Source organism: Peromyscus leucopus, chromosome 3 (genome assembly GCF_004664715.2).
Source record: "Peromyscus leucopus breed LL Stock chromosome 3, UCI_PerLeu_2.1, whole genome shotgun sequence".
In the NCBI taxonomy this organism is placed as follows: Eukaryota; Metazoa; Chordata; class Mammalia; order Rodentia; family Cricetidae; genus Peromyscus; species Peromyscus leucopus.
The window spans coordinates 82536027-82563760 of record NC_051065.1 but is presented as its reverse complement, the minus strand read 5'-3'; the positions used below and the strand labels follow the sequence as shown (position 1 = coordinate 82563760).

The following is a 27734-nucleotide window of genomic DNA, read 5'->3' as shown; positions in this document are numbered from 1 at the left end:
TATTCTAGGGAGAAGATGCATTGTTGATGATTTCACTCAATTTAGCAATACATAGAAAGTCATATCACATTGACCACACAGACAAAAGTTACTAGCCAAAAACATTGAATTTTATACAAGATTTTTGAAACTCCACTTTAGGGCAGGAGAGATGGTTGCTCTTCCAGGGGACCTGGGTTTGATGCCCAGGATCCATGCAGCAGTTCACAAGCATCTGTAACTCCATTTCAGGAAAATTGGAAACCCTCTTCTGGCCTCTGTAGGCACCCAGGCATGCATGTGGTACACAGACATACATGCAAATAAGCCACTCATACACATAAAATAAAAACAAAAAATGCTTAAAAACTAAAAAAAAAAAAACTATACCTAGTAATCACAATAATGGCCCAATAATTTTTCAAAATTGTACTTCTTATGTATTTTCAATGAAAAAATGTTTTGTCACCATCATTAGTAAGTTTAGTTGTTATTATTTTGGCTTCCTGAGACAGGGTCTCTTGTACTACAGGTTATCCTAAAACTCATTATGCTGCTGAGGATTACTTTAAACTCCTCATTCCCCTGCCTCAACCTTTCAAGTGCTCGTCAACATTTTTAATATGAAAGCTCTACTTTTTCTCAAAATAATTTTCTTTCCATTACAGTATGACGGGTACTGATTCTGAAGATACTGTTAACAATTAAAGTCCCTGTCTACAGCAGAGTTCTCAGAAATTCAGAACTAAAGAGGACAAGATGCCACTTGCAATTTTTTCTTCTTCTCTGGCTGTTCACACCACTTGACATTGATGTTGCTGTCCTCAAATGTTTCTCCTTTGGTCTCTACAGGATTCTCTCTGCCAGCTAACTTTGTTCTCCTCTGCATGGCCACAGCTCCTGAACTTCCATGCCTCCTTGCTGGAGAGAACGTTTCTTTTACTATGCAACAGCAAACTGCAGACTCAAAATTTTTTTTGAAGTTTTCATTCATAAGTGCATAGACAATGGGATTACAGATGGAGTTGAAAAACCCAATGATTTGCACTATGGCAAAAATCATCTTGATTGTGACTTCATCATATTCCTTTTCGAAATTACCTGAAATAAAACAATACTTTAGAACACTTGTCGACTTTACCAAGAAATAACTGTGAATCTCTACCGTAGGGATTTACAAAGATTTGCACTTGTGCAAGTGGCCAAGGCTGTGAAATATTCTCATGACCACTTTGAAAAGGGCATCTGGCATCTGGATAAACACACCTTTGTGATATGTGCTCATCCATGCAGTGGCTGGTACCTGGCGTATACTGCAGGATTCAGACTTTCAGCTCAATCGTGTTGAGTCCCAGAGAACACATGAATGATATTTGTTTCTAGACATCTGACCGGACTCCTAGGTACATTCAATTCACAGAGAGCAAGCCAAGGTTCTAAACAGAGAAGACTCTCAAGTGTCTCCCCATGCTAAATAGCTTAGGAAGAAGAGGGGCAAGATAGCAGGAACTCAAAAAGCTTTTCTTTATCTTTTCTAATTATTAATGACTTAGTCCTAGTTGTTCACAGTCACCTACCACATGATGACCTGGTGTTCTTTAACACACAAAAGCAATGTTTAGTGTTTGACATTTGATTATTCAAGTGAACAGCAACCAGTGAGAAATCCATGGTTTCATGTGTGTTCTAGTAGGAAATGAACTAGAAATTCTCCAAAAAAAAAAAAAAAAAAAGAGTGACAGACAGAGACAGGCACTCACTGTATTCTATCATCATGTGAACGATGTGGAAAGGCGCCCAGCACACAGCAAACAGAGCCACCACTGTCACCATCATGATCACAGCTCGCTTCTTCTTCCTAGACCCACAAGCAAACATGGCGTCGGTTGGCTTTGCCTCAGCAAATGTGTCAGAGTGATAGCAAATGCATTACTGTTGGAGCCTACTTCACTTTGCCACACTTTTTCCAAGTGTTGGTGAATTCACTTCCTGAGGCTGTTTGTGGACAGGTTATCAGCTTTCCCCCATCTTTACAGTCTTCATACTGTACACATCCCTGTGATAAGTGCTCAGCCTGAGTCTAGAACGCTTCAGAGACTACAGACACACAGTAAGCATGTCTTCAATCTTCCCAATAAGCCAGTGGACAGAGGCAGAAACTGGGGAGGAGAGGAGTTTTATTCACAACAGGGTGGCTAATAAACGATCTCTTCTGGGTTTAAAGTTAGTAGTGTCTCTTCAGTGACGTGGATTCCGTTCACTAAGTATGTGTTTAAAGCAGTCCATACCTCTGATAGCTAAATATTAGTACTTATAAAATATAGTAAGCCTCAAGGATAGCATTAAAACTTCATAATATGACCTACCAGGGATTCAAGCTGATTTTCTTCGTTCCCCAAAACTAGATTTATAACTACACGGAGCTACACATTTGCTTGGTGCTTTCGGTTTCAAAAGTCCAGATTCAAAGTCTGGCATTTCAGTCTCGAAACCCTTTCTTCTGGGGAAGTGGTAACCGCTAGGTCTGGGGGTGATCAGCTGTGCTCTGAGGAAGTGGTACCACTAGGTCTGGGGGTGATCAGCTTTCTTTGTAATCCAATGTACACTCAAAGGAAAGTTTTCTTAACCGGGCACTAGAGGTCACTGCAGACTTGAACAATTAATGAAATCTCCTCAACTCACTGCTTGCTAGTTTTAACAGTCATTCCATATAGATTATGTCATGGGAACTACAAATACAGCAGTGAGTTTGTCTTGAAATTGATGCTAATAAGTAAAATGAGATAGCACTGCCTTTGAGTTAAAAAAAAAAAAACAAAAAACAAGTATCAATCACAATCATTTAAAATAAATTGCATTCTGGGGTTTCAAAGGATTTGCATGCCCTCTCAGTATTTTAAAATTATTCTCAAGTGGGAAGGACCAAGAGCAAATGTAAATATATGCCCTTGTGCATGTGGGGAACTCGGGCTCCTCTGGAGCAAGGTTTTATACAGATTTCTAATGTTCCTGGCAGTGAAGGTGGAGGACAGTGGATCTTGACCCCACCCCACAGCATCTTGGTTTCAAGTGAGTCCATGCTCTCAAATTGAATTACAAATGATGCTCAGGCTGAATTATCCAGGCAACTGTCCTTCCAGCACAGCTACTACGACAGATTTTAAACTGTGGGGAACAGTTTAATAAACAGACCTGGCAATTTTGAACATTTCTTTTCCGTGAATAGTTTGGAGCACGGAGCCATCCCCGACTCTTTTCTTGATCCAAAGCTCATAACCGATTCTACCGTAGAGGACGAGCAGCAGCAGGAGAGGCAGAAGGAAGAGGATGACGAGGATGAAGGTGGTGTAGATTCTCTGGTGCATGGGGCTGCTCCACTCCTCCAGGCAGCAGATGTGCTCTTTTTCATACAGGAAGTCATATTTAACCTTTACAGTAAGAACGAAATGCAAAAATCAGCATCCAAATAGCAGAATGCAGCCACTATGACATCTCAAAGACCTCTCACACAGCCACTGATGGATTTTGGGAACTTGAATCAGCTTTTATAATTAGTTTGTTGCAACTGTAGGTTTTCTCTGGATGACTAAGGCTTTGATTTTGTGCTTTGTGATATTTAGATGGAATGTAGGACTGTGTCAGCAATGTTTACTTTTTACCTTTCTCAACTTCTATTTTGCTGGCCACAAGTTTTCAGTTGACTGAAAGAGTACACATGGAAAAATATGTGTATCATATGCCAGCCAGGTTAATATTAATCCAACTGATACAGTTGCTTTCTCGGTTTCTGATGGAACAGATTTGACAAGAATCAGTCTTCAACGTAGGAGGAACCTAACCATATTTCCACCATTATTTCATGTCAGAACCACCAGATTGTAAAGGCAGTTGGTAGCTTTCAAATGCTGAAATGAACAAGATGCTGGATTTATACTGTTACCAATCTGCAGATATATTGATTGTATTTGTTTAAAAATTTGCTGTTCTGAGTCCAGTGGACTTACCCTCCAAGTTCTAAATTCACTGTTCACAACCATGATAGATACTATCAAATGCTAAAAGGCTCCTTTCAGAGACAAAGTAAACATTTAAAATATATCCCAAGTCTTATCCCTGGGATAGGAACGCAAAGGAGAAAACTTCTCAAGTCTCAGTCACTGTGGAGTTCCAGATGACATATTTCTGCTTATAGTCCCAGCAAATCTCAACACCAATTCCAAAATGAAGACAATTTAAGTGGTGGCTCAGATTTTATTGATGAATACAACTAGGAATGATAACACTGAATGAAAAGAGATGTGAAAATGAAATTACTTCTGACTCCCTGTGGGCAGAGCCTCCAAGGGTCAGTGACCACAGTGGCCATGTACTGACACATCCTAAATGCTCAGTGCTAAACTGTGATGGCTTCATACTACGCCAGAGATAAACAAAGGCTCCCCGAGTACATCTTAAGATGGGTTCACGGCGACCAGTTTCAGATTCTTGTTGTCATTTTTATGGCGATCGGGAACAAACTCTGAGCCTTGCACACATGCAAGACAAGGGCACTACCCCTGAGTTGCACCCCTCCTCTGATTTTGTTATTTCCAAGCAAACATTTCCCTGATCTCCCACGGTTTACAGTTGTGGCTGGGGCTGAGCTCTAGCTCTAGTTCCACTTTCATCACTACCTACTCCATCCAGCTCAAGACAACCACATCCCTCATCCAAGCCAAACCTTGCTGTTGAGAGCAACTCAAATGACTCACGGCACCAACGCCACTCTCATCCAGGCATCGCAAATCCACTGGGCAAGGCTTCCTTCCGCATTTCCCTGTCCTGAGTAAACTTCTAATCAAGACAACCCAGAATTAGGGGAACATGGCATTTTGAGGAGGTCTGGGGTGCTGTGAATTCACATTTTTTTTCACTGAGGAGGGGGAAATAAGGACGCTTTATATTGAATCCTCCATTTCCATTCCTGAAGACTGGGAATCAAATCACTCCTGAGAGAGCCCAGAGAAAACAGCAAGAAAGCAAGATCGTGAAAGGCTGGCTTCGAAGCTGCCTATCATCGGGCAACGCGCTCGGACTCTCATACTCAATTGCATTCTCTATAATGGAGTTTTAAAATGATTTTGGTCCTGGGATGCACATTAAAATGTTTACTTCAAAACTGAAATCTGACTTCTTCCTGACAAGAAGCAAATAGGTTTTGACTGAGTTTAGCGATAAGCATGGCCATTGCCTATTATATCAGACAGATAACATTTTCTACAAATTAAATGGTTTATACATTTAGAATGTATGATAAGACCTCTTATTAAAAAGATAAATCTGTTTGATTTCTGCAGGCAGGGAAGGAGCTCCAGGATTGAGAACTAGGTTCTGACTTTTATAAAACATGCTGCTGGAGGTATGGGTGGCATCATCGGAAGGAGGCAGTGGACGTGGCAGCTGTTGGAATGAGTAGTGGGTTGGAGAATGGAGGCACAGGCAAAACCTCAAAGGTGTTATCAGAAATACCAGACAGAAAGCATCAGCCCTGGGCAGCACCCACACCAGTACCAAGACATTTACTCAGTCCTCTCTCCCCTCTTTATCGCTTCCTGAGAGAGGTTCCAAGTGTGTAGAAAGAAGCCTAAAAGTATTTAAGCTAAGGGAAAGAAGAGATTTTAAATAACTCCAATTTCAGTATGTGTGCTGCCAGACTGAAAAGCACATTTTAAAGTGATCATTATTATGATTTTATGTGACCGTGGCACTAACCCCGGCATCTTATAGCAGAGAAGATACTGTTCTTGTGACTGACAGAAGCCACAAGAATTTAATCATCTGTATGACTGGAAGAGTTGCAGGGCCTGCTCAAAGTTTCACCCATATCTCATTATGAAGTTCTCAGGTGACATTTTCATAGGTGGCAGCAAAATAAAGCCTCTTTATGATTTCACAGAGGCCAGCTTACTCGATATAGTTACACAAAAACTATTGGGACACTTTTTTATTTATTCTTGTGTTTTTAGTGTTAGGGTGTGCATGTGCGGGTAAGCAATCACTGGAACAGCCTCCCCACCCTTTCTTCAATGCACTTTCATCTCAGGCCTCATTTGCAACCCTAGGTGAGGGATATGGCACGCTCAGGAAGGATTCAGATCCGCCTACCTCTATTTAAGGGTACAAAGGAGCATATTGCTTTATAAATTATATTCCAGGCTGCATGATGGATGTCCTATCGTCTTTGAAGACTAATGCCTGTGTTACACTACAAGCATGCTAAAGTACACCCCAGCAGACAGGCTAAGCTGTCCACAACCAATATCCTAACCTGTTCTTTTACTGCAAATCCCTACACATGGTGGAAGGACCTCACAAAAGATGGGGGCAATGAAGAGGGAGAAAATCAAGACCTGGACATGTTTCTAATTCACATTTCAATTGGTTAATGGCTAGGACAACAGGAAAATCAGCTAGCAAGGAGACCATCTGGTACAGCTTTGAGTGACCGAAAATAAGAGAAAGTCAGCCAGGTAGTGGTGACACACACCTTTAATCCCAGCATTCGGGAGGCAGAGACAGGCGGATCTCTGAGTTCAAGGCCAGCTGGTCTACAGAGTGAGTTCCAGGGTGCCTAGGGCTACACAGAAAAATGCTGTCTCATAAAATAATAATAATAATGATGATCATGATAATAAATAAAGTCAAAACAGTCACCAAACTCTCATGTAGCAAGACTGGGATATTCTAGGAAAAACACATTAAGCTAAGAAAATGGAGAGAAGGTCATTTTGGAACTTAATTTTTTGTCATTTTAACTTCAAATATTAACGGTGCAGTATCCAGTAGATTTAAATAACAGAAGAGAATTTTAAAATATCATTGGATTTCAGTGAAATGAGTGAGGTTATATACATTCACCATAATATTCTCAAAGGAAGAAGAATGAACATAGGGAAGAGGGGTGAGAAAATATCTCAGCACTGAGTCTACCTCAAGTCGCTGCACATGCCACATGGGAGATCCAATGATGATGGCCACCAGCCACACCACACCTGCAAAAATATGACAGTTATCAAAACGCAGCATAGCTCAGGTAACTACGTGCATGCTTAACTCTCTAATCATAAAGATATCTGTCCCTTTGCTCCCATCTTCTCTGCTGTGGGGTAGAGCAATTATCTCCTCAAGGATCTCTGTTCTTCCTCTGCTTTTGAAAGCAGTGTTTTTATGGTCATCCTAATTGTGTGTGTGTGTGTGTGTGTGTGTCCATGCACATACACTCTCCCATGTGTATGAGGATCCTAGAGAAAAACATCAGAAGTCATGATCTAGCACTTTCCACTGTATTGCATTGAGATAGAGTCTCTCACTGAGGCTGGAGCTCACAATGTCAGCTAGACTGGCTGGCCAACACATCCCAGTAATCCTCCTGTCTCCTGGCCCCCAGTGCTGGGGTTACAGACATTTCTGGCCATGCCTGTCTTTTTATGTGGATATTGGGTCCTTGTGTTTGCACAGCAAACACTCTTACTCAGTGAGCCTACATTTTTTAGTGTTAAAAACTCGTTTATATGACTGAATTGTCTAGAAGGCAAAAATCCAAATCCTATAGCAATAGCCTGATAATATGTTCATTCCCCCTTTCACCAGTGAATGTCTTCCACTAGACCCTACTGGGGAAGAATGTTCATTTCCATTCTTACATCCCAGAATGCCCTGTCCTGCTCCACATCATATTTGTACCTTGTGTGGGCCTTTCTGTCATCACTGTCCATCTGCGAACTTGTTTCCAGGATACTGCAGAAGGCACCTTCCCTAGGTGACTTGAAGATTGCTGTCATTTCTAAATGAACTCTGCTTTAGTGATTCTGTACTACCTTAGCCATGTCTTCTCAACTTCCCTGAAATGCTCGAGGACAAGGACAATCCTCTTTTCATTTCTCCAAATGAGAATCTAAGAAAAATTCTCAGCCCTTAGTAGGAACTGATCTATGTTTGTTGGACCAATGAATAACTTCTTAAACATTTAAATTTATTTATGTGTATGAATATTTTGTCTGCATGTACGCCTGTATACCATGTACATGTCTGATGCCCAAGGAGTCCAGGAGAAGATGTCAGTTCCCCTGAGACTAGCATTAAAGTCAGTTATGAGCCACCATGTGGGTGTTGTTAATCAAACCCACTCCTCTGGAAGAATAGCCAGTGCTTTTAACCACTGAGAGAGACATCATTGCATCCCTGAAAAGAAAAACTTTTAAATATATTACAGACCATCTTCTATCATTTCTTCTTCAAGTTTAAAACACATATATCATTTTAAAAGATTTACTTTTATTATTTTTATTTATGTATATGTGTATACATCTGTGTGAGTGAATTCCACATGTGTGCAGGTACCTATGGAGGCCAGAAGAGGGTGTCAGATTCCTTGGTGCTAGAGTTACAGGCATCCAATTTAGATGGCATGGACATCAGGTCCTCTCAAAGAGCAGTATTTTTCCTTATCTGATGAGCAATCTCTTTAACCCCAAACATTTATCTTTATATTAATTTTAAAGTTAGCATTCAAGAAAGTGGGTTTTATTATGACCCTTCCATTATTTGGGCCTAGTTGTCATTATACATTAGTTCCACTGCCCAACTGCTCTCCCCAGAATTCTAACCTCCAGCTGGTTCCCTCCCACCCCCAATAGTCATTCATTCTGCTTCCGTGTTGACTTGGAGCCCTCAGGTATATGAATACAGCTTAGTGCTTAGCTGGGGCACATGGTAACTATTTTCTTGAGAAATCTCCAGCTAATTTCCATGCTGGTGGCAGTTTCACACCCCATAGCAGTGATGTGTTTCTCATGCTTTATCTCATATGTAGACACTAGAAACTAGAAAATTGTGGGTAAGAGAGAGAGACAGAGAAACAGAAAACATACACACATACACACACACACACACACACACAGAGAGAGAGAGAGAGAAACCTTAAAAGGTGGCCATGAAAGGAAAAAGGAAATTAACATAATGATTAAATCATACATTCATTTTCATTCAAATGTCATGACTTAATTTTCTTATGAATAAAAAAAATCAACTTGTAAATGCACCATGTATTTATCCTTTCATATGTTGGTGGGTTTCTGGGTTATTCCCATTTTCTATTTATTATGAATGAAAACAATAATTATGGATGCATGATTGTGGGTATTGACTTGGAGCCCTTCAAGTATATAGAATATAGCCAAATATCACAGCTGGTGCATGGTAACTCTACATCATGGTAGCTCTATTTGCATGATAGCTCTATCTACATAGTAGCTCTATTTTCTCGAGAAAGCTCCAGACTGATTTCCCTAGCAGCTACAGTTTCACACCCCACAGCAGTGATGTGTTTCTTCACCCATGTCCTCATCAGCGTTTGTTGCATTTTTTTCTCATTATGATGGCCGTTCTGAATGAAATGGAATCTCAAGCAATTCAAATTTGCATTTTCTTCATGGCTAAGGATAATGAATACCTTTTCAAGTATCTATTTGCCACTTGTGTTGCTTTTTGGGGGGAACTGTTTATTGGGTTCTTTAGCCCATTAATTGGTTGGGTAACTTTTCTAACGTTTAAATTTTGCAGTTCTTTATATGTTCTAGATATTAATCCCACCTGACGTGTACTTGGCAAAGGTTTTTTCCCCATCCTGCAGGCTGTCCTGCAGACTCGGCTGATTATTATTTTATGTAACCACATTGGTCAGTTCTTGGGAATATTTTATAATATGTCAAAGTGGTTTACTGTGTTTTCCTCCAGAACTTTCTAAGTTCCAGCATTTACACTTTCTTCTTTAATCCATTTTAATTGATTTTTGAACAATGTGAGAGATACATAACTAGTCTCACTCTTGCACATTGAGAAACCACTTTTCCCAACACCATTTGTTAAAGCATCTGTCTTTCCTCTAATGCATGTTTTCGACAGGTGGCTGGAGTCAGTGAGATGGTTCAGTGAGTAAAGGTGCTTGCTGTTGAACCTGATGACCTGAGTATGAGCCCTAGAACCCACACAGCGGAAGGAGAGAACTGATTCCTGCAAGCGGCCCTCTGATCTTCACACATTGGTTGTAGCATGTGCACACACACAAGCATGCATATGTTTATATACACATACACACACAAATTGATAAAGTGTAATGAAATAAATTAAATGTAACAAAAATTTTAATTAAATGGCTGTAGCTGTGTGGATTTTATCTTAGTCTTCTGTGCCATGTCAACTACATGCCTGGCTTTCTGCATACACTATGCTGCTTTTCTATGTGTCTCTGTAATATAATTTGAGGTCAGGTATTGAGTTACCTGTATTTGCTCTTTTTTACTCAGGGTTGTTTTTCACTATTCAGGTCATTTGTGAATGTAAATTTTAACATTGCTTTTTCTAGTTCTCTGAAAAATGTCAATGGGACTTTGATGGAAACTGTATCAAATTTGTGGATTGCTTTTGTAACATAAGCACTTTCACAATGTTAACTATCAATTAATGAAGACAGGGAGGGGGACTTTCCCACTTCCAGTGTCTCCCTTCAGCATCCTAAAGTTTTCATTCTAGGGTCTTTCATGTCCTTGGTCAGGTTTATTCCAAGATATTTTACATTTTTTTGAACCTACTGTGAATGGAGTATCTTCACTATGATTTCTTTCTTGCAAAGTTTGTGATTTGTGTGTAGAGAAGCTACTGGGTTTTGTCATCCTCTTACTCAGAAATCTCAAAATAAAGTTATCTTGAGCACTAGTATATGGCACCATTACTTATTAGAAAATGGGTATTAAATAAAGCAAACACAGATAAACAAAAACATAGCATTCTTTCCAAGCTTCCTGTCCTTTGTGAGCTTTTTTTTTTTTTTTTTTTTTTTTTTTTAGAGAAATCAATTATGTACCACTGGCAATGGAAAAAATCGATTCTACTAAAGGCCATTTCAGTCTATGAATCTTAGCAAAATAAGAGGGGCATAAACTTCTTTTTGTTCTTTCTTTACTAGTTTGCTATCACTTAGAAAACAAGGTATTACTTGTAGCTTCAAGGAACTGAGACTCAAGCCATGATTGGGGCACACTAGAAAGACATACACAAATTAACATTACCACTGAATATCACCATGATTCAATGATCCAAGACTATTCTAAGGGCTTACAAGTCTTTCTGTGTGTCTCTGCCTCCACATCAATAAATGCATTTGTTCTCTCTGGTTGCATAGTGTTATCATATGTCCAATCATGTTTTCCAACCTTGCAAATTCTGGAGGGGTTGGGTCTCATTGGATTAAACTCATAACCAAGTCTACTGGGTCCTGGACCTTCCAAATAGAAAGGTTAAGGTTAGAAGAGTATTACAGATACACTTTGCTACATTATCAGGATGAGAAAAGCCTGGAAGTTTCCCCCATAAACCTGGAGTCTAGGCAGTTTCAGTCAGAAGGCACAGAGTCAGTGACTGACAGGGATGATCCATGGGTTAAAGTGACAGGGAGATGTCAGGGAAGAGTGCACACCAGCCCACATGGTTTCAAACATTGCTGCCTTCCCTGAATTATTTTAATTGGAACAGCTTTAACTGCCTGTTACAATCATATGACATTGAGATTCACCCCTATTTCTCCTCTTTTAATAGCCTTCCTTCTTCATGTACTCCTTACTTTTAAACTCTTTCCACACCTATGCATTGTTTTTACATTGGAAAGTTGTTAATTAATAGAAGCTCAGAGATATTTGAGTTCTTTTTAGAGAAGATATGACATAAATGTTATAGTAACTGATGAATTATTTTCCCTATCGATTTTTCTGCTCACTTCCAAATGCCTAAAAATAAATCTGATATTGCAAAGACTTTAGGAGTACTTCCTAGAATTGTACATTCCTATACTGGGTGCATTCCTATAACAAAAATATCTGCTTATTCCTTTCTCATGAATATTAGCAAAGTTTCTCTCTTTCACTGTCATGTGAGTTGTGCACTGTACCTCTGTGTATTAACTATTACAGATTCAAACGATGATGTACATTCCGTTTTCGCCCTCTGTGAATAGAAAATTCTTCCATTCTGCTGTGCTAGCCTACAGGACACTTCCTGAAGTCTGCTGTTTGTCCCGGCATATTCACTGGGGACAGTAAGCTGAACGTGTAGCATCTTCAGAAATTAAATATGAAGAGGGAAGAATTTGCCTTTGTCAGGCATCTCCGGGCTCTCCTTAGCTCCCAAGGACCTTGTGACCTTTGTAAAAGATACTGAATACCTGGCATTTTTCAGGAAAGCAGTTTGTTTTTCTGCCTTCTTAAAAAAACACCTTCTTGGATCTCTGACAAAATCCACGTGCCCTTGTAAGGTTAGAGAACTACTCAAAAGTAGCAGCCTCCTAGTCTACTGAACGCTAATATGTCAAGTCCCTCATGTGTTATTATTGGTTAGGCCAGTGCGATGCTTCCAAGTTTAGGGTTTAAGCTGAAGAATGGCTCAAAATTATACATTTTTCAAGATTGAGACAGAAAGGAGAGAACCAACAGGGTATATGCACAAGACTGAACCCCTCAAATCACATGCTAATGCTTACACATTGTGAGAAGCTACTCTTAAAAGTGCACAGATATGGTTTGTTCTGTAATGAGAAATGATGTTGCATAGAGTTGGCAAACCTGTGGTCGTATTACACTTTGCATCTGAAATGCCCATGAAAGATGCCTATATTGAGGGCTTGGTTGTCATCTGATGAGTGCGAGAAGTGAGGGCTCTAACTTCAAAGGCAGATTAATCATTGATAAACTTGAGTTGAATGGTCTATTAGGAGGTGGGTCTGGATGGAAGGCTTAAGTCATTGAGTATTTGACTCTAAAAGGCATTCTTGTCTCTAGACCATTGCTTTCTGTCCCCCTGCCTCCTGTCTAGCATGAGGTAAGCCACCCAAGTCTTGTACAAGCTCCCATCACCTTCTCTGCCTCACCACACAAGGGTCCAGAAACAACATATCCAAGAGACCATGGACTGAACCAGTGAGCAAAGATAAATATTTGTTTGAGTTCCTCAACTCAGATGCTTTGGTCACAGTGACACAAAGTGACAAACATACCTAGCATTATGAAAGCCCTTTGATTGGTGTACTGACGCTTCATTTTAAAAGGATGGACAAGTCCCTGGTGCCTTTCCACAGCAATGCAGGTCATAGTGAGGATTTCTGTCACAATGGCAGTGCACTGGACAAACGGGACCATCTTGCAAATGAAGGCACCTATGGCAAAAAAGAAAAAATATATATGTGAAAAACAATATGGTATTCAGTCTGTCTCTCTTTAATTGTCCTGGTTAATTAATTCTGAGCCTCTACTCAAAGCTTCATAATTATCACTATGTAACAGACACAAAATAACTGGAGAACTGTGTTGTGAGCTTATGTTTTTTTCTCTGATTGATTTTAATGCTCTAAATGCCAAGCAAGTATGCATACTAAAACAGCGAGAGAACAAATCTGTACCTAGCTACTGACAACAGGCAGGAAGAGGTCCATGTGAGTAGGTAGAGATGGTGGAACATATCTGCTATCCTAGCATTCAGCAGACAAACGCAAAAGGATCCAGAGAGTTTGAGTCCAGTCTGGGTTACATAGTGAAATATAAATCAACCTGGGTTGTATAGTGAAACTCTGACTCAAAAATAAAACAAAAGACCATAACAAAAATGACTCTTGTTCAGGCAAGGGTGAAGTATGACGTGGTCTTAGGGTCTGAGCTGCTGGCGTCATAGGTTTCATCACCTTTAGCTTCTCTGTGAAATCATAACAAGGAAATAACTGCTGTCAGAGTCTCAAGTGCAGCTTTTATTTTTTTATTTCCTTTGGATCTCTGCCAAAGCCATATATAAATACTCTATCATCATCCTTTCAACTGACTGTTCTTTCTCTAATATGGCCAGCTAAAATGCTGCACTGTGAACACACTGCATTTGGTTTGTTTGAGAATTTAAATATTTGAATATGTTCTGTACCTGCTAGAATCTAACAGCTAGATGTTTATCTGATCTTTCTGGCTCTTTACCATTTGAATAATAACACCTGTTCTGCCATGCCTGTTGCTCATGGTGTCTATCATGGCTATTCTTGGCTGTCAACTTAACTACATATGGAATTAAGAAATGAGAGACCTTTGCTTAATTTAAAGGAGGAAAATCCACTTCTAGTCCAGAGTTTTTGATCTGGGAAAAGACACATTTTTTAAACCAGATCTAATCTTGACCACATCTTCTTCTGGAAGCCAATATAAGGACATAGAGGAAGCTTTTGCTCTTTGCCTGCTTGCTCTTTGCCTTGCTAGCAAGTCCATTTCTTCAGTGGCAGTAGAGTCTAATTCTTCCTGAGTATACTGAGGACCACCTGAAACATCAAGCCTTGTGGACTGAGCAACTATTAGATTCTTGGACTTTCTGTGCACAGCAAGCCATTGTTGAATTAGCTGAACCACAGCCAGTAAGTCATTCCAATAAATCCCCTTTTTACATATATAGAGAGATTCATTCTATAAGTTCTATTACTCTAGAGAACCCTGACTAATACAGCACCTGGCATTCCCATCCCTTTCATATTAATTATTCCTTGCTATCAGAGAACCACCAGCTCAGGGCGTTGACCTGAGAGGTTCTGTAATCCAAATTTATACCCTACCAATTCTGTTCTCTGAATAACACTGGATTCCTGTAGTCACCTTCACAATGAGCCCAACCCACTGTAACAACAGTATTTTTAAAATATTTCCCAATTCTTTGAAAATTCTTACAAATTCTTCTCATCCCCCTGCACAAACACTCTGCCAAGCTGTGCAAAACACCTCCATGGTATCCTCTTCCTTGCATACACCCACCTGAGGCCTTTGCATGGCATTTCTTTCCCCTTGAAATGTTCCTTCCAAAATAACTTCCACACATAGTTCACAGAAATCTCTGTTCAAGTGTCATTTTGAAGATTAATTCTGTATGTCAGGTTGACTGGATAATGAATGTCTTAAACGGCTGCTGAAGCACTATTTATGACTGTATCCATGGATGTGTTTCTGAAAGAAATTAACCTTTTGATAAGTGAACCAAATAAAGATCTTCTCTCTCCAGTATGGATAGCAGCATCTAATCTGCTGAGTGCTCAAATGAAAAGCAAGGTAGAAGAAGGCAAACCTGCCCCCTGAGACATGTCTCCCCCCACCCTGGACATCAGGTCCCAAGGCCCTTGGGTTTGTACTGTAACTATTCCACCAGGTTCCTTGAGCCTCTAGCTTACAGAAAGCAGGTAATGGGACAAGCCAGCCTGAATAAGAATGAGCATGGCCCTCAAAATTAAAACTCTCTGTATATTTCTTTATATGCCCTGTTGATTCTGTTTCTCTGGATAACATTGGATTCATGCAGCTGTCTTCATAATGAGGCCAACCCATCTTAACAACAGTATTTTTCTTTTAACTTTATAACTTGCTGAGAATATCTTAGACTGTACTTTAATCATAGTCACCCTACCCCTCCTTCCAGACCCACTGAACTTTCCTACATCCCCAACTCCACGTCCTCTTTAAAAAAGAACCCACTGGGACCAGTTTGTGCTGCCATATGCTCCTGAGTATGTGGTCTTCAGCTGGAGTATGGTTTACCTACCAGGGGCCGTGCCTCTAAAGAAACCTGTCTCTCTTTTCCTCGGAAGCCAACAATGGTCCACAGCTCCCCAGTTAGGGGTGAGGTGGGGCATCTGCAACTCCTCTCTCCATGAATCTTCTATTCCCTGTTACAGGTTCCCAAATTCCAACTCTGTTCAAAGTCAAGTTTCTCCTTTGTTCCAGATTACAGGTTAGATGTCAATTTTACTATCAATGTTTTAAATGTTTCTATATTTGGACACCTATTCACCTGTTAGTGAATTAACTTACCTCCAATCCTATTTAGAGTGTGATATATGAATAAAGCAATAAACTTGTAAACTCATTTTTTGGTTTGTTTTGTCTTTTCATGTGAATTGGAGTAAAGAGGTTCTGCTGTGTCCAAAAGTCATTGTATCAACCCAATCCTCACTGATCTCTGGCTCTTACCATCTTTCTCTCCCCTATTTTCAATGGCCCCTAAGCCTTCAGAGTGAACAGTATGGTATAGATATCCATTTGTGGCTAAGCACGCCTCTGATGTTTATTCTCTGTACTTTGACGAGTTGCAAGTTTCTGTGTTAACCACCACCATTCGTAAACAAAGAAACTGCTCTGATGAAATCTCAGAACTGGACTAATCTATGGGTCACATGAATTTAGAGGGCAATTTGATATTGTATCAGCTTAGCAGAATAACAGTGGTAGGAGGACCCTGTGACCCCAACCATGGGTTCTTATTTACAGTACCAGAAATGAAATCCAACCAGAGAGCAGTGGGTTATCACCATATAATTTGTGCTACTGTTAAAGTCGTGAGCATATGTGTCATGCTGGTCATTAACAATGGAACTTTTAATGAAACTCTGTCCAATTCCAGTGACATTTCCTCTCATTCTTTTAAATTTTTTTTACCATCTTTTAATGTTATATAGATGCATGTGAATAAATGGATGACACATATATTTATATTTATTTTATTATTTATTGAAAAATCTCTACTCTTAGTAGAAGGATATATGTTAATTTTATCCACTGATGTATTCCTAATATTAGAACAGCTCAATAAGCATTCTAGCCGAGGACAATGATTTACAAGGAGCTCTCAATGTGCAAAGGCATCTCATTCAGTGTGGGAAGTTCTGATTGAAGAATGTGTTTTTTAGTTCTTCTTGGTTTTGCTTTCAGAGTCTCAGAAAAAAACAGAAATCTTTTCTGAAATCATGTATTTGGCTCCTCACATACTTCTGTCATTTCTAAATGGCTCAAAATGTTCCTCATTTGATACACTTTTCAGATCTTTCAACTCGTTAAACCAATTAAAACTCAAGCTAGAGACAGCCAGGGCAGAAACTGGCAGACTTTCTTGTGTTTCAGCCCTGGCCACCCTCATCTGTTATTAGATTATGTCAACCTTTTGTACTGACTTTCCACATTATTGACTTCTGAGGAAGCTGAAATCAAATTGAAATAAATTGGGGCCACTGAGTGGAAGCTTTTGCTAATTCACTCCCTCTCTGAAGATTAAGGAAACAAAGACCTGTAAAGGTAACTCTAGATATCACTCCTTTCCTCATTCTTGTTGGAACTCTAAATGACAACCTAAGAACTAACCCTACTCACTTCTATTCCCTGTTACAGGTCCTAAATCCCAACTCTGTTCAAAGTCAAGTTCCTCCTTTGTTCCAGATTACAGGTTAGACATCAATTTTACTATCAATGTTTTAAATGTTTCTGTATTTGGACACCTATTATCCTGTCAGTGAATTAACTTACCTCCAATTCTGTTTAGAGTGTGATATATGAATAAAGCAGTAAACTTTTAAATGCATTTTTTTTTTGGTTTGTTTTGTCTTTTCAAGACAGGGTTTCTCTATGTAGCCCTAGCTATTCTGGAACTCACGCTGTAGACCAGGCTGGCCTTGAATTTAGAGATCCACCTGCCTCTGCCTCCCCAGTGCTGAGATTAAAGGCATGCACCACCACCGCTGCTGCCACTACCACCGCCTAGCTATAAACCCATTTTTAAGGATAATTTGAATCAAACTTTTTTCTACTCCTTTGATAAAATCGTTTATAAAAATTTTGAGACTGTTTAAGGGTAAAAGAACAACCAGATGACATTTCTTATAAACACATTAATTATCAATGTGTTTTAGGAATAACTACTCAAATAAATCAGAATCTTAGTTGCAGTGTACCTCATTATAAATACATTCATTTTATCCATCATACTAAGCCTAAGACGGGGTAACTGACAATTTCCTGATACTAGGATGTACTCTGACCCTGACTTACATGAATAGCTACCCTGAAAAGTTCATCCTTTATAAAAAGGCATTAGTAATATTTATCTGCCATTGAACTTACATATTTCATAAAATGCTACAAACACCCAGTACAGGGTGTGTTCTTTCTTTCACAAACCACAGCTCTGCACTATGGGCAGGCTGGGTTTTGAGGCTTAACTAGGGAAGAGCAGGCAAGTGTAGTGAGATTAGCTATGTTTTGAAAGAACGTGATAGAGGATAGAAGGGGAATTTGAGGTGGTGTGGTTGTATACATACTAACAGATCTCTACTTTGTATTACCACTCACCTCTGATCACTCTTTGGATCTTATGTGTTGAGGGTCCATTACTCCATCTTTATACTGATCTCATAGACCTCCAAAATACCTTCTGGTATATCCTCTTAAGCTCTTTTGTTATCAACTATTGTTTAAAAGAAACTAAACCCACTTGATATGATATTTTTGCTACATTTTGGTTTGCAAAACAGATCTCCTCAAATGTAACAACTAGGGTTGTTATTCCTTATCTGTATTCTATTCACTGTAAGATAGGACAGTCCAGAACTACCATTCCAGTTTGATCTCGTTCTACTACATCTGACTCTCAGATAAAAATAACATCACCTATTGAGTAAGTAATAAATATCCTGATTTAGTATTTACTACTTTCTGATTCCAAATGAAACTCATGCATACTCATTTCCCAAACGTGAATCTCTTGTTCCACTGAATATGGTATCTAGTATGCTATTGGGCAGTTCCACCTCCTCACTCTTCACACAATGACATAAACCAAAAGAAAATGTCATTGTCTTTAATTCCAGTTCTTGAAAGTTGAAAACAATTAGGATAGTATCTGCTATTCACTGTAGTGTAAGTGTGATTTTTACAGAGGATCCAGGTAGAAAAGGCAGGATTGGAAGAAGAGTAGCCATCTGTAGACAAGAGTCAAACCATTGAGAAGATGGTATAATGTTCCATAATTGCGTCATGACTCTCTGTGATGTAGTGAAAAAATACACAACTAGGCATTTGTGAGCTTTTCAATGTTTTAGTGTGTGTGTGTGTGTGTGTGTGTGTGTGTGTGTGTGTGCGTGCGCGTACATGCTGTTAGAATTTTCCAGTCTTCACTATGGAGATATGGATTCACAAACCTCCACAGGTAAACACACACACACACACACACACACACACACACACACACACACACACACACACACACGAGAGGGGATCAGAAGAAAGGTGTTAGCTCCCCTGGAGTTGGAGTAACAGGCAGTTGTGAACTGCCAGATGTGGGTACGGGAGTCGAACTCATATCTTCTGAAGGAGCAGCAAGTGCTCTCAGTTGGTGAGCCATCCCTCCAGTCCCCACATTTGCAGTTTTGAACAAGGAAAGTCTGCTCTGTATCAGCACTGTATGCAATAATAGCCCAGCAGAACTCAGCACAGTCTGGCAGGTGAATACTTCACTTTCCTATTCCAATTGAGCAAACATATTCACAAGTCACATACCTTTGTCTACATACACCCTTAAGTTTCTAATTTTGTTCAGATTTGCCAAATTCTGAACCTTATTCATTCTGCTGAATTATATTGCTATAGAAGGAAAGTAGGGAACAAATCAAATATAGTCTAAATCAGCATTGCAATCTTTGCAAGCTGTAGTAGAGCCAGAGGAGGCCTAACTGTGCACCAACTGGAAAGCCCCTCTTGAGACCACTCCTTCTGGTAGTTTTCAGTTTCTCTCCCAAGGTGTGTGGTGTTCTGCAGGGGGCGGGGGTGTTGCTGCAGCTGGGAAGGAAGAGGGGTGAAGACCAAGGCCGATGAGGAGAGGAGCCCCAAGCTCTAGCACTGCCTCAGCTGGGACAGTTCTAATTGGACCTGGCTTCATTATGTGAGTGAGCTGCCTGTTTAAAGAGAATGTTATAAATCCCCAAAGTGAGCCTGTACAACAGACATTGGGAGATCATGACAATTTATACCAGTGGTTCTCTTCCTAATTCTGTGACCCTATAAGACAGTTCCCCATGTCATGGTAACCCCTACCATAAAATTATTCATTGCGATTTCATAACTGTAATTTTGCTACTGTTATGAATCATAATGTAAATATCATATATGTAAACCCTGAGGGGTTGTGACCCACAGGTTGAGAACTGCTGGTTTAAACTATTCACAGCAAAGACAACCATACTAGTCAATTTTTTTTTAAAAAAAATATGGGCTGCCTGCCTCTTCTTGGCCTCAACCACCTTGATATAATTATCTTGTGACTTACGAACTTTTGCTAATGCTCTGTTGATGTAGGAGGAGATGAAGAAATGCTCTGTCACAGGAAGGAAAGCTTCCTGGAGGACAAAACAGAAGGCATGAGAGGAGGCCAGAGGGCCTGGACTTCTGCAGAGAAAATCCTCTATTTTCCCGGAACCACAAAGAGAAATAACAGGCTACCACAGAAAACTTGCAGCTGAAAATGAGCTACAGAAGTAGGGATGTTTCCTGAATTCACGGAAGGAAACGGAAGCTGACCTGCTGGCTTTGAGGGGATATATATGCTGAGTGAGAAAGAGGCAAGATGAAGTAAGAACATCAGAGAAAAGAGAAGTGAGACTCGAACTGGGCAAGGAGAGGAAGCTTGTAGAGCAGAGTTCCAGATGTGACACCCTGCTCATGGCTCAACCCCTGTCTCACCTTCCTAGGTGCTACCTGTTGTGTGGAGAGATGCTCAACTCACATGCGCACAGCCATTGAAGATGGCTGCATTTGTATCATGATGCCTGTAGTAAAATAATTATTTGCAGTGTGACCATTACTGTGACAGATATTCTTAGGTTTATTTTTCACTTTCTCTTTATTACTTGAAATGAGACTAGTATTCATATGCAGTTGTAAAAAAAATACATATAGAAAACTCGTAATAAAAATATCATATAAGTGGAGTCATTAGTAATGACGACATCCAGAGAAATCCCTTATACTCACAGAAGTCATTGCAATTTTGAAATAGATTGTTTCTTTGCATTACTGAGTAGTATCCCACAGTGCATCTGTGCATAGTTTGTGTAACACTAGTCACTGAAGGAGATCAGGAAATATTCCAATTTTTATTACAAATAAATCCATTTTGAAACTAACATACAGATTCTGGTATGAATATAAGTTTTCACTTATTTAAGATCAGTATCCCAAACCTATTTCTAACCTTTTTAGTGACTGTGTTATTTGGTTTTAAGAAAAGCTGCTACAGCTTTTACACAATGAATACATCACCATGCACTCTTGTTTATTTCTTGGTTTATTTTTGAGACTGTAATTCTCCCTTCTGTTTTCTCCCTATAAAACCCTCCCATAACACTCCTCCCTGCTCTCCTCCAAATCCATGGCCTCTCTTTTCATCAATTGTTATTGCAAGCATATGTGTATTTGTATAAACATATATATATTCCCAGGTACCACCTGTTGAGTCCATACAATATTGCTTGTATGTATGTTTTCGGGCTGACCATTTGGCACTGAAAAAACCAATTGGTGTGCTCTTTCCTAGGAAGGGCCACCTCTTCTGCTCACTGCTTTCCTCAGTTTGCCTATAGTACTTTCTGTAGGGTTGAGGCCTTGTGGGCTCTCCCTATACACATAGCATGTTCATTGACATCCTATTCATTTCCCATTTGAGTGGCCATGTTGGTGAGATTTTTTTTTTTTTTGGTGTAGCTTCTGTTATTCCTAGGGTACACAGTATCATAGCAAATTCCCTGACCCTCTGGCTCTTACAGTCTTTTCACCACCTCATCCACAATTTTTCCTGAGCCTAAGGGGTGGGAGTTTTTTTTCTAGATGTATCCACTGGGACAGGCTCCACAACTCTGCATATTGATTGGTTGTGGTTTTCTGTAGTGGTCTCTACTGTGTTACAATCAGACATTCTGTGATGAAGGGTGAAGACTACATTTGCCTGTGGGTATAAGGACAAATGTTCATAGACTGTTGTTATGGATTATGCTGGTTTAATAAGTTAGTTGTTGTAGATTCTCTTCCACTAATCATGATTTCACTAGCACTGATTTGTAGGTAGGTTTTCAGTATCAGGCATGATAACCCTCTTTTTGAGTTTGTCTTAAGTGCAATCAGAGAGCTGTTGGTTGCTGCCAAGGTATGTGTGCCACTACTGTACCTGTAGGGTTACTGAACCATGTTGGTAATTGATATGGCTCATAGGTGTTATACCTGTGTAGGACTATTGGCTGCTTTCTTCCTTTGGAAGCTTGCATGATACCTTCTGGTTCCATTAAAGATAGTCCTCAAGAGGAGGCTTTGAACTCAATTTCAGCTCAGGGGCCTCTGGGCCCTGTTTTGGAAGTACATGGAGTCCTTACCAACAGGGACTTACCTTCCACCTCTGTGGAGCATCCAAGGGCAATAGCAATACCCTGTAATGTTTTGAGAGTCTCTTGGACAACCCTGACCAACAACTCAGCGGTGGGCTTCTCATGCCTGGATTGAGGCTTTTGTTAAATGGTCTTTAGTTATCAGAGTGAGCACTGTCAGCCCAAATGGAAAATTTTCATTTAAAATATATATGTATATTTATACACCAATTTGTGTGTATCATAGATAATTTATGTAGATGGTTAATAGTATGGTTGGTTCCTTGTGAGTTTTTCAGATAACCTTACTGTTATCTTGCCCTCCTCTATCCTTCTTCTGTATTTATTTCCCTCCCTCTCCATAATTAGGGCCCCTCTTCTTTCCACAAATCAAATTACTTGCACCATGCTATTTCTATCTTGATTGTGCCCACCTCTAAAACCCACAAAGGTTGCTTTTTACTTTCCTAGGTTCTATAGTTACTCCAATTACATACTCACATTTGAAGATTTGTAGCTAAGAACTTTAGATTGGAGGTAACATGAGACATTTGTCTTTCTGGTCTGAGTTACCTCACTCAATATAATCATTTCTAGTTCCATTCATTGTATACAGATTTGTTATTTAATTTTTTATAGATGAATAGAATTCCATTTTGTATATGTGCAATATTTTTATTGAAAATAACTTTTTCATATAGTGCATATTCTGATCATAGTTTGTCATTTCCTCCCAGATCCTCCCCACCTCAACACCCATCAACTCTATGCCTTCTTTCTCTCTCTCTTTAGAAAACAAAGAGGCCAATAAAAAAAGACAAACCAGAATAAAACAAAGCAAAGAGAAACAAAACAAAAGCCAAAGAAAAATCATAAGAAATGTAGACACACACACACACACACACACACAGACACAAACCATAAAAACTCATAAAATTGGAAACTATAATAGATAAGCAAAAGACAAGTAAAATTAAAGAAAAATCTCAAAGCATTATGAGACAAAACATTTCAAAACATGCCAGAGAGTTTGTTTTGTGTCTATCATCTATTGCTGGTCATGAGTCATACCCTTAAGTATGGTTTATAATCCCATTGAGACTTCGTTGGAGAAAAACTAGTTTTCCTTTGTGAGTGGTTATCAATTGGTGATAGCTTCTGGGCTAGGGATGGGGACAAGTGTCTACTTCCCCTCCCAGCACTGGGAATGTGTACTGGATAGTTTTATGTCAACTTGACACAAGCTAAATTCATCTGAGAGGAGGGAACCTCAATTAAGAAAATGCTGCCATAAGATCTGTTTGTAGGCAGGCCTGTAAGGCAGTTTCTTAATTAGTGATTGATGGGTGAGGGCTTAACCCATTTGTTGGGGCTGCCATCTCTAGGCTTATGATCCTCAGTTCTATAAGAAAAGCAGGGTGGGCATGCCATGAGGAGCAATGCAATACCCCTCCATGGCCTCTGCATCAGTTTCTGCCTCTGGATTCCTGCCTTGTTTGAGTTCCTGTCCTGACTTCCTTTGATGATAAACAGTGCTATGGAAATGTTTCATCCTCAAGTTATTTTTGGTTATGGTGTTTCATTGCAACAATATGAGCCCTAATTAAGACACACCCCTGTGCAGGCCCATGCATGCTTCCACAGTCTCTGTGAATTCATATGTGTGTGTCAGTTTGTTGTGTCTGCAAGGCACTGCTTCCTTGTGGTCTTCCATCCCTACTGGCCCTTTAATCCCTGTGCTTCCTCTTTGACAGAGTTCCCTGAGTTCCGAGAGGAGAGAGTTGATGAAGACATCCCACTTAGGAGTGAATGTTTCAAGGTCTCTCACTCTCTGTACATTGTCCCAATGTGGGTCCCTGTATTAGGTCCCATATCCTGCAGAAGATAACTTCTCTGATGACGGCTGAGCAAAGCTCTAATCTATGGGTATAGCAGAATGTTGTTAGGAGTTATTTTATTGCTAGGTTACTTTAAATTGAACAGTAAGATTTGGTTTTTCCCTAGGTCCATGGCCTATGTAGTCAGAGCCACATGAGCAGAGTCAGGCATGGGTTCCATATTATGCAGTGGGCCTTAAATCCAATCAGATCCTCCCATCTGTTGAAGGACATTAGGTTGTTCTGATTCCTGGCTATTGTGAATAGAGCAGCAATGAACATGGCTAAGCATGTATCTGCAGTAGGATGCCAAGTCCTTTGGATATATGTATGCCAAGGAGTGGTATGGCTGGTGATATAAACTAAGGTAGAAAAGACCAGTTATTAGATATTGATTTATCAATTTATCAGTGATTGACTGAGAGCACTGTTTGTGCCATTTATTTATTTATTGTTTGTTTATTATTCACTTGCAACCTGAAACAGGATGACCTGGAGAAATAGCTGAAAGATTGTGTCATTGCCCTTAACAATCTGCTGCCTGCCATGTGCGCTTGCTTCTTCTGTCTTATGGTAGACTTATGTCTAGCTTTTGGAGGATTCTCTACACTGATTTCCAGAGTGGTTGCACCAGTTTTCAACTCTACCAGCAGTGAATGTATTTCTTGTATTTCACTCTTGTTTTTAACAAGTCTTTTCCAAGTAACTTTTGAAAAATGAGCAAAATAAGCTATTTGAAAATAGCTATGGTAATGGCACACTCAACATTGCCTCGTTTTTAGATGAGAATGTGGAGGACCTGCCTTCCTGCCATTTGGCATGCACTGCCAGTGCTAATGTGTCACTGGTTGTTACTCTGATTGATTTTTGCTTCTTCATAAATATCCTGGTTATTACTAAGAGGCATGTATTGATTTCCTTATTATTAGAATTCTGAAATAGGGGCATACTGGAGCATATTTTTCTGTTTAATTTAGTTTGCTTTTTGTGTTGTTTGTTTGTTTTCTCCTTCTTGGCTCTGGTGCTTCTTTTAAATCTGGAAACTTTTTCTTGTACATTTTTCGTAGCATTCCTGTTGAGCAGATCCTTCTATGTTTAAAGAATAAATTCTTTTCTGTAGAATCTTTACCTTTGTCTTATGATCATTCCACTTCACGTATGCTTTCATCACCTGCACTTTCACTGTTAAGCACCTTCTCTTGCCCTTAAAAGTTTTCCCAGAGGAGATTGCTTCTGACTTGCGAAGTCCCTATCTTGTTAAAGCAGGTAACAACACCTTAATAACTTCACCTTAATAACTGATCTCTGAAATCACAATAGCCTATGTGAAAATTGCTCTGGTCCCTTAAAATGTCACATTCCCTACAGATTCCATTGAGTATAACCAAACAGAGAAAGACTAACATTTCATATGTGAGATCCTTAAAATAGTTCCCTGTATAAGCAGATGGCAGGACCACTCCATGGTGTGGCTAAAAGAAAGGGTGTGTTTAGTGTAGATAAGAGAGAGAGAACAGCCTGAGGCATCAGGAAAAGTCCAGAGAAGAGAGAGAAAGAAAGCAGGTTGAACACGGCCCGCAGACTGGACCTAGCCAGGGCTATCTGTGGGAAAACAGCAGAGGATGGAGAGCGGAGGAAACAGTGAGAGAAGCCGGAGCAGAGCAAAGGGAGCAAGGGAGAGGAAAAGAGAGCCATATTGAGAATAGTAGGGTTAAAGGGGACTGATTACATGGGGGGGGGGGAGAAGCCCTGATCTGGAGGGAGTTTAGGGTGGGGAGGAGGTGAGAAGGGCTAGGATGCTAGCATAGACTTTGAAATGTGTAACATGTACTTGTGGTACTGAGGGAGCCTGGAGGCCAGCGTCGACTGATAAGTTGCTAGGCCCCAAAGATAGCCATATGTCCCTTCGGCCAGAGGTAGGGGAAATGGTTCCTTTCGTTAGATGAGAACCAGTTTCACGAGTTCACAGTTTCACAAGACTCATCTGGCTGCCAGAAATCTTCCTACAGTCCAAGTTGAGCTCATTTCTGGATATTTGCACTGCCTTTTGGAGTTTGGGGAATTGGGAGTTTCCTTTGGACCTGACATTTCCTCTGATTATTACAAGGTTTTTTTTTTAATAAAATAGTTTGTGTTCAGCTGCTCTATATTAGTAACATGTTTCCAACAAGGCAGAGCAGCTAGCACACAGCAATGAATAAACGTGTAAGGAAACGCAGGTAAAATCTGCACTAGAGGTAGGGCAGCAGGTGACCTGTAATTCTTATAAAAGAGAGCAAACTGAAAGCCCTAAGAAGGGGAAAGCGGGAACAAGCTAAGATATCCTCATTCGTGATAGGTGTGGAAAGTGGCAATGGGTGACTGGATAGAAGGGAGCAAATCCAGTCAAACAATGAACCTCAAAAATTGGCACAGTCCTTATATTCTTTCCATCATGACTGGGACCACTAGAGAGATTTTCAGAAGTCATTGTCACTTAAGACTGAAAAACTAAAGAGCCACTCTTCATTTAGTCTCAAGTCCATGCTTATAGAATTCACTGCACAGTGGTATAAGAAAAATTGGGCAATTGTTGGTCACCAAGTTCAGGGACAAGTTTGTCACTCTGCCTGTGTAGCCCGCAAGTGAGGTCCATTGGTTTGATGTATATCCAGTTATTGCTATGCCTAATTTTTGCAGACTGATGTTCTTGAGAATCTTTTCTGGCTCCTTTAAAGCCAGTCTTTTTTTACTAAGTAATAATTGCAGAGAACATCTCACACTGAGTCAAATGAGGTAGTGCATCCCCCCTCTTGTATCATTAACCCTAAGCACAGACCTCCCTTTGAGAACACCAGGCATGTTTTCCAAAGCAATTACTTGGTATCTTGATGTTCTTCTAACTTCATTCGGAAGATAGCTTGAGAATGTTCTCCTATGTGATTTTGTTTAGAATGTTTTGTTAAGTTTGAGGGTACTTTTTCTTTTTTTATTATGTTTTTATTTATTTATGGTATGTGTGGGTGTATGTGTGGAAATCATAGAACAACTGAGGAAATCCAGTCTCTTCTTTCACTGTATAGGCTTCCAGGAACCCAACCCGGATCATCAAGCACGGCAATGAGAGCCTTTATCTGTCGAGCCATTTCGCTGGTTCCATTTTCCCCGATATATTCATCAACACTGAGTGAGACATTCCTCTCAGAAGATAACAAGAATCCTACTGAGAAAACATCAAGTAAAAAGACATCTATTAAAATATCTCACTAAAGTAAAATCACAAATTAATAGTTGCTTCTAAATTTCTTTCTATAAAAATGAAACAACAAAATCTCTTCTTCCCAGGCTCCGTTTGTCCATCTTGTCCTCTTTTACTCTGAAATGTCTCTATGTCCAATGGCCCCTGGTTGACCTCCTGAGACAACAAAACAGGAAATGTGAAGGGGAGCAGCAGTGAGGAGTCAGCAAGCCCTTCCTTACCTAGGCTTCAATGAACATGCTCAGAAAAACTCACATTATATGGATTTGGGAGAAGCGAGTCCTATGTTAATGACGCATAACAGATCACTACAAGGCTTGACTCACCACTCTAAGACCCCCACTTTACCCGCTTATGTAGATGGAAG

General features: G+C 39.9%; 1 protein-coding gene across 1 annotated transcript in view; it reads right to left on the bottom strand.

The window, feature by feature from the left end:
- Positions 1–351: 351 nt before the first annotated feature.
- LOC114700909 (pyroglutamylated RF-amide peptide receptor-like) overlaps positions 352–27734 on the bottom strand; it is a 58810-nt gene continuing 31427 nt past the window's right edge. Inside the window, 5 exon segments of the mRNA XM_028880750.2 lie at positions 352–1080; positions 1740–1837; positions 3172–3407; positions 6949–7010; positions 13061–13219. Of these exon segments, the coding sequence (XP_028736583.1) occupies positions 725–1080; positions 1740–1837; positions 3172–3407; positions 6949–7010; positions 13061–13219 (911 nt within the window). The 3' untranslated portion in view covers positions 352–724.